Source organism: Zea mays, chromosome 2, assembly GCF_902167145.1.
Source record: "Zea mays cultivar B73 chromosome 2, Zm-B73-REFERENCE-NAM-5.0, whole genome shotgun sequence".
Lineage (NCBI taxonomy): Eukaryota > Viridiplantae > Streptophyta > Magnoliopsida > Poales > Poaceae > Zea > Zea mays.
In genome coordinates this window covers 162,947,575-162,955,496 of record NC_050097.1, presented here as the reverse complement: position 1 = coordinate 162,955,496, position 7,922 = coordinate 162,947,575, and the positions used below count along the sequence as shown (strand labels likewise).

Sequence of the window (7,922 nt, the reverse complement as noted above, 5' to 3'; positions counted from 1 at the left end):
AATAAAAAATTATTAACTACAAAGTTATAGCTACTGTCGAGTACTACACAAATTTAATGTTAATTTTGTCATTATTCAATGTTGTTAACCATCTCAAATCCAATCTAAGAACTTATATATAAAATGTTTGAACATGTAAACTGTCACAAGTCAAAGAATATCATTGGTTTAAATTCTAATCTCGCTATAAAATTTATCTTATTCTGCTCTCATATGAAAAATTATATTTTTTTTAAATAACAAAAATGTGAAGCTATCACTAGCGGTTCATGGCTAAACACCGACAACATCTCTGACGATTTGTGGCTTGAATCGACACTAAATAGTACTCATTTCATCCCAAAATAATAGTCATTTGATTTTTATGTCTATATTCAAATGGATGAAGAAAAACTTATACATCAGGAGATAGTGTATTAACTCATTAATACTTACATATACATACATGGAAAGTATATAATTGACAAGAATAACCTGTGATGATGATACATAGCATAGCATGGTCGAGCAACGGTGGAGAAGCTTGGTGGTGTGGTGTGGTATGTTCCTCAGTCGGACCGTTCCCTATGAATCTCATCCAGTATCACAACAAGAGCAGCGACGAACACGTAGTCAACGTGCGGGAACACAGTGACGCCAAACGTGTCCCTTCCAAGCAGCACATTGGTGACGGTAAACTGGCGGTTCATCTGCATAATGCATGCATGCAGCACCAAAATCGAACGGCAAAACGCATCACATTCAGTCCAAGATACTATGCAGCAGTTTCGAACTACTGCAGCTACAATCTATAGAGACAAAATACTATAGAAACCGTAACCCCAGCAGATTAAAAGGTACTCACCTGGGCGATCATGCTGCTGGAGTTGCCGAGGTAGAAGGCGCACGACCTCTCGAAGTAGCTGCCCTTGATCTTGAAGTCGCACACCTGCTGCGCGGTGTTGGAGGCCAGGAAGATGTCCATCTCCGTCTTCAGCTGGAATATCGAGGATTTCTTCGCGGTGAAGAGCAGGTCGCTCTCGTTCGAGCTGTCCCCTCTGAACACCTCCCATCTGTTGTGCATGCTGAATACCTGGTAATTAATATAGTAATTATGTGCCACCGTAGTCAGGCGAACGCTGATCGAACTGCTATATATATACGTGTGATCGATCTGCTAGAGCATGCTGAGGTCTATTAGAGAACAGCTGACAAGCAAGACCCGTTCTGATGTAGTATGGGTTAAGAGAAACGGTTAAAATCGCCTCGGCTGGTTTTTATAATAGTTAAGTTCAGAATGAGATCTTTGACCTTGTTCCATATTTGGGTTTGTTGACTTTCAGCCGTACGTGGGCCTTGCTATGTGATGCTAACATTTGAGATATTTATGCTCAGTCTTCTAAATTTTGAAACATACAGTAACTTATTAAAGACTAGTCTTTATAGGAGTTTCATTCATCATCAAGACCCTAAGGTATTAGAAACAGTATAAACAAATTTTATCTCTATAAAACTCATTTGATCCTACAATGTTTTTTTTTCAACTCTTTATTTATAGTTTTATACTATGTCACATCAATTTCTTTATACTCTTTGCCTAAGTACCAAAGAACGTCCTGAAGCACGGTTGGTTGCGAATAAAAGGATCCCAAAAAGTCAGAAGTCCAAACCATGAAAATTCTTTTGATGAAGTTGTGAACTTGTGATAGAGACCGCGCAGGAAACTAACAAATCATTGCTAACTTCAGTCAGGTAACATCAATTTCTAACGTGCAGATGCCCTCGAAGAAATGAATTAAGTTGACTGTCAGATTATAGTAAAATCTATTCCACTTTGGACGGTTTCTCATCGACGCCTCCTCCCAAACTCAAATCTTGCAGTAAATATTTGATACTTCACCCGTCCCAAAATATTATCCCAAAATATTAGTCGTTTTAGCTTTCGATTTTTATTTCTATGTTCAAATAGACGATAATAAATCTAGACATGTACGTAAAACAAATACATTAATTATGTATAAATCAACTAAAAGATAAAACTAATTTTATTTTAGGACTGAGTGAGTACTTCTATATGCACTAGTCGATATATTTTTTATCAGAATTCAGAAATTGAAGCACAAACATTATTATTATTTTTTACTTTTTTTGGCTGAGGCTCACACGCAGTTGATCCTGCTTCTATGTTTGATGTTTCCCCTCCAAATCGACAACTTTGACCAATTTGGGAAGAAAAAAAAACAGAGAGTAGGCTATCAATACTGGTGTTTCCACTTTTTGGTTACAGGGTTTCCTGGATATGATATTTCATTTCATTCACCGTACGAAGTCAACGAGGACGGGCCTTGAGAACTCAGACCAAGCCACCAATCGAAACTAAAAGAGAGAGAGAAAAAGAGAGAGAGAGAGAGTGGCCGATCCGATCGATCCGTAAGCTTATTACCTTCTCCAGCATGGTGAGGATGGGCTGGCCGGCGGCGTCGAGGAGGACGCGGCGGTGGCGGATACTGAAGACGGCGCCCTTGACCTGCAGCACGGTGGCGCCGTTGGCGTCGGTGACGGTGAAGTCGCCGTCGGAGAGGCTGATGGCCTTCTTGGTCACCGTCAGGGGCACCACGTACGGCGCACAGAACTGCGGGGACACCACCGCCACGGGGGCCGGCGCCGCCGGAGGACCTCCGTAGTAAGGCGCCGCCATCGTATATCGCAGACCGACCGACCGCCGCCGCCTTGGCACCTCGGCGGCCGCGCGCGATTGCTCGGTGGATTTGATCGGCGGCCGGCACGTGCTCTTGCTGCTCTCTTTGACTTGGAGTTGGAGTCGTTGGGGTTGGGGTTGATGTTTATCTTGTTTTGCCTACGTCGCCGACAAAAGGTGGTGGTGGAGGAAGCAAAGGGAGCGCGGCCCAAGCAATTCGTATCGTATATTCGTATTCAGTAGCTGACCGGCGGGTTAGATTAGATGCGTAACCTGCCTATTTCTGGGCCCCACAGAATTTCATTCTTTTATATTGGTTGAGCATCTCTGACATACTCCTACCGTCCTAATCCCTCCTGTTCGCAGAAGGTAGTCGTCATTTTAATAAGGGCTTGTTCGGTTTAAGGAAATAAATCCTATCATAGATTTAATCTAGGTCTGAATTGGGTGAATTCATATGTCACACTTAAACCCATGGTGGAATTAAATCTATCATTTAATCCATGTATCTCTCAAAGCTAGCTATTCTTTTGATCCATAGATTCTAATATAAACTTATGCAATATCTTTATGGATTTGTTCCATACCTAATGAGCTATGGATAGAATCCATGCCTTCCATAGTTTAAAAAATTCCCAAATCCTTAGGTTATAATCCATGATGGGTTTAACCGAATAAATTTTTTTGACTAGGCTTGGATTATTTTGGAGCATGGATTTAATTCCAAATCCATGCTAATCCAGAGCTGGATTAGTGTAAACAAACAAGGCTAAGTAGGATAATTTCCAGTAGTGCATTTATTAAATATATATTGGCGCTGATCTAGGCGCCAAACACTGGAATAAAACGAATCACCTAGTGGTGCTCTCTGCGGAGACGCGGACGGTCCATGGCGCATGGCCGAACGGTCGTGACCTGGGCGCCGGAGCGGCTCTTCCTCTACGTATGTCCGGACGATCCGCGTCTAGTGCTCGGATGGTCCGCGATGGCGCAAAGGGTCCTCTTCTTTGAAGCAGACCTAGATCTCATCTTTCGGGAGGGACCCCATCGGGGAGGAGAGATCCTAAGATGTGTCTTGGCGTCGGCTGGCCACCCAAGACGCTTCTAGTCGACATATAGTCGAAAAGAGGTGAAGATTTAAGATAGATGGAGGCTAAACTAGAGCTACTTCTAATATATAAGGTAAAAAAGATAAGTAGAGTTGATTGTATTGATTGTGAGGGGTTCAATGGGCCGTAACCCTTCATCTATATAAAGGGAGGAGGTCTGGACCCGTTACAAGTTGGTTCCCGAGTTAATCCCGCGGGTTTTGCTAACAAATCTTGCTAAAAATCTGGAACCCTAACTGATTCTGCGTACGCGTGGGTCGTTCGTGCCACCACTACGGACCGTCCGAGCTATAGGGCCGGACCGTCAGCTCGCCTGTTTCTGGGTTCAACATATGCCCTCTGCCTTTTGGTGGCGGTTGACAAACCAAAAGCATATGTACTACCAACAATCTTCGGAAAATAATAGATCTCACAAAGTCATCTTGTTCTCGAAGTAAGAACTAAGCCTCATGCAAATCACCGGCTTTTTATTCTGATAGGTTGATCGTTCAGTAGCTTTAATGCATAAAGGTCGTTCCAGATTGTGAAAGGGAAATAGGGTCAAACCTTTTCCTAAATGATTTTGGTGGTTGAATTGCCCAACACAAATTATTGGACTAACTAGGTTGCTCTAGATTATAAGTTCTACAGGTGCTAAAGGTTCAACACAAACCAATAAAAGTCCAAGAAAGGGTTCAAATAAAAAGAGCAAAAAGACAACCGAAGGCTGCCCTGGTCTGGCACACCGGACTGTCCGGTGTGCCACCGGACAGTGTCCGGTGCACCAGGGTGGATCGACTCGAACCTGCTAGCTTCGGGAATTTGGGGAGCCACTCTGCTATAATTCACCAGATTGTCCGGCGTAACACCGGACTGTCCGGTGTGCCAGCGGAGCAATGACTATCTGCGCCAACAGTCGTCTGCAAAAGGCTATAGTTGACGTGAACAGTGCGCGCCTGCGCGCGCAGAAGTCAGAGCAGCGCTAGAAGGCGCACCGGACTGTCCGGTGGCCCCACTTGTCAGAGCTCCAACGGTCGAACCCTAACGGTTGGGTGACGTGGCTGGCGCACCGGACTGTCCGATGCGCCATACGACAGCAGCCCCTCCCAACGGCCACTTTGGTGGTTGGGGCTATAAATACCCCCAACCACCACTCATTCAAGGCATCCAAGTTTTTAGCCAACACATTCAATTCAAGAGCTATAGCATTCAATTCAAGACACAATTAGAGTGAGTCAAAATCTCTCCAAGTCCCAATTCCACTCAAAGCAATAGTGACTAGAAGAGAGAGTTTTGCCGTGTTCATTGAGCTCTTGCGCTTGGATCGCTTTTCTTCTTCCTTCTTTCTTGTTCCCAAGATCATTGTAATCAAAGCAAGAGAAACCAATTGTGTGGTGGTCCTTGTGGGGACTTAGTGTCCCGTTTGATTGAGAAGAGAAGCTCACTCGGTCTAGGTGACCGATTGAGAGAGGGAAAGGGTTGAAAGAGACCCGGTCTTTGTGACCACCTCAACGGGGAGTAGGTTTGCAAGAACCGAACCTCGGTAAAACAAATCACCTGTCATCTGTTCTTATTTGCTTGTGATTTTTTTTTGCCCTCTCTTTTGGACTCGATTATATTACTAACGCTAACCCCGGCTTGTAGTTGTGCTTAAAGTTTATAAATTTCAGATTTCACCCTCCCTCTAGGCGACTTTCATTGGTATCAAAGTCTGGTACTTCATTAGAGCCTAACCGCTCGAAGTGATGTCGGGAGATCATGCCAAGAAGGAGATGGTGACCGGCGAGAAGCCCACCACAAGCCACGGGAAGGCTCTATCGGGAGAGTCCTGCAACAAGAAGAAGGAGGAATCACCTCCTCACAAGTCGCATCGGAGTGGCGACAAGAAAAAGAAGATGAAGAAGGTGGTCTACTACGAGACCGATTCTTCGCCGTCATTCCCCTCCGGCTCCGACGCGTCGTCTGTCACTTCTAAGCGCCATGAGCGCAAGAAGTTTAGTAAGATCCCCCTACGCTATCCTTGTATTTCAAAACACACTCCTTTACTTTCCGTCCCATTAGGCAAACTACCCGTTTTTTAGGGTGAAGATTATAACATGTGGAGTGATAAAATGAGGCATCACCTAACCTCATTCCACGCAAGTATTTGGGACGTTATTGAGTTTGGAGTGCAGGTACCATCGCCGGGGGATGAGGACTATGACTCGGACGAGGTTGCCCAAATCCGGCACTTCAACTCCCAAGCCACCACTATACTCCTCGCCTCTCTAAGTCGAGAGGAGTATAATAAGGTGCAAGGGTTGAAGAGCGCCAAAGAAATTTGGGACGTGCTCAAGACCGTGCACGAAGGAGACGAGGTGACCAAGATCACCAAGAGGGAAACGATCGAGGGGGAGCTCGATCGTTTTATGCTCAACCAAGGAGAAGACCTGCAAGCCATGTACAACCGGCTAAAGACCTTGGTGAACCAAGTGCACAACCTCGGGAGCACCAAATGGGATGACCATGAAATGGTCAAGGTTATTCTTAGATCACTCGTATTTCTTAATCCCACTCAAGTTCAATTAATTCGTGGTGATCCAAGATATAAACTAATGTCTCCCGAGGAAGTGATAGGAAAATTTGTGAGCTTTGAATCAATGATCAAAGGCTCCAAGAAAATCATCGAGCAAGGCGCCTCCTCCGTACCTGAGGCACAACCCGTCGCATTCAAGGCGACGGAGGAGAAGAAAGAAGAGTCTACATCAAGTAGACTTCCCATTGACGCCTCCAAGCTCGACAACGAGGAAATGGCGCTCATCATCAAGAGCTTTCGCCAAATCCTCAAGCAAAGGAAGGGGAAAGATTACAAGCCCCGTTCCAAGAAGGTTTGCTACAAGTGTGGTAAGCCCAGTCATTTTATCACTAAATGTCCTTTGTCTAGTGATAGTGACAGGGATAACGACAAAAAGGGAAAGAGGAGAGAAGAAGAGGTACTACAAGAAGAAGGGCGGCGATGCCCACGTGTGTCGTGAGTGGGACTTCGATGAGAGCTCCACCAACTCCTCCTCCAACGAGGACGCCGCCAACATCGCCATCAACAAAGGCCTCCTCTTCCCCAACGTCGGCCACAAGTGCCTCATGGCAAAGGACGGCAAGAAGAAGAAGGTAAAATCTAGATCCTCCACTAAGTATGCAACATCTAGTGATGAGGCTAATTCTAGTGATGATGAGGATGATTTATTTACTCTGTTTGCCAACTTCAACATGCAACAAAAGGAGAAATTAAATGAATTGATTAGTGCTATTCATGAGAAGGATGAACTCTTGGATAGCCAAGAGGACTTCCTTATTAAGGAAAACAAAAAGCATGTTAAGGTTAAAAATGCTTATGCTCAGGAGGTAGAGAAAAATGAAAAATTAACTAGTGAGCTAAGCACTTGCCATGACACTATTTCTAACCTTAGAATTGAAAATGCCCAATTAATTGCTAAGGTTGATAAGATAGATGTTTGTGATGATTCAATTACCAATCTTAGAAATGATAATGCTAGTTTGATTGCTAAGATTGAAAAATTGAATGCCTCTCTTTCTAGCCTTAAGATTGAAAAAGAAAAATTAATTACTAAGGCTAAAGATTTAAATGTTTGCAATGACGCTATTACCAATCTTAGAGATGAGAATGCTATTTTACATGCTAAGATTGTTGAATTAAATGCTTGCAAACCCTCTACATCTACAATTGATCATGTCACTATTTGTACTAGATGTAGAGATATTAATGTTGATGCTATTCATGATCACCTTACTATGATTAAACAACAAAATGATCATATAGCTAAACTAGATGCTAAAATTGTCGAGCATGAACTAGAAAATGAGAAATTTAAATTTGCTCGTAGCATGCTTTATAGTGGGACACGCTCTGGCATTAAGGATGGCATTGGCTTCCAACAGGGAGACAAGGTCAAGCTTAATGCCCCTCCTAAAAGATTGTCTAATTTTGTTAAGGGCAAGGCTCCCATGCCTCAGGATAACGAGGGTTATATTTTATATCCTGCTGGTTATCCTGAGGATAAGATTAGGAGAATTCATGCAAAGAAGACTCATTCTCACCATGCTTTTATTTATAAGAATGAGGCTTCTAGCTCTAGGCGTTCTACACATGTTAAAATGCC

The 7,922-nt window shown here is 43.7% G+C and overlaps 1 protein-coding gene across 1 annotated transcript; it reads right to left on the bottom strand.

The window, feature by feature from the left end:
- Positions 1-310: 310 nt before the first annotated feature.
- LOC100275492 (Protein LURP1) lies at positions 311-2,820 on the bottom strand. Its single transcript, NM_001149553.2, has 3 exons — positions 2,423-2,820; positions 845-1,072; positions 311-689 (listed from the first exon to the last, which is right to left on the bottom strand). The coding sequence occupies exons 1-3, from the start codon at positions 2,675-2,677 to the stop codon at positions 549-551; spliced, it is 624 nt and encodes a 207-aa protein (NP_001143025.1). The 5' UTR covers positions 2,678-2,820; the 3' UTR covers positions 311-548.
- Positions 2,821-7,922: the final 5,102 nt, after the last annotated feature.

Coding starts and splice junctions, on each gene's coding strand:
- LOC100275492 (NM_001149553.2), bottom strand. CDS start 2,677: ATGGCGGCGCCTTACTACGGAGGTCCTCCGGCGGCGCCGGCCCCCGTG. Junction 1,073..2,422: donor TCCTCACCATGCTGGAGAAG/GTAATAAGCTTA, acceptor ATTAATTACCAG/GTATTCAGCATGCACAACAG. Junction 690..844: donor CCAGCAGCATGATCGCCCAG/GTGAGTACCTTT, acceptor TGCATTATGCAG/ATGAACCGCCAGTTTACCGT.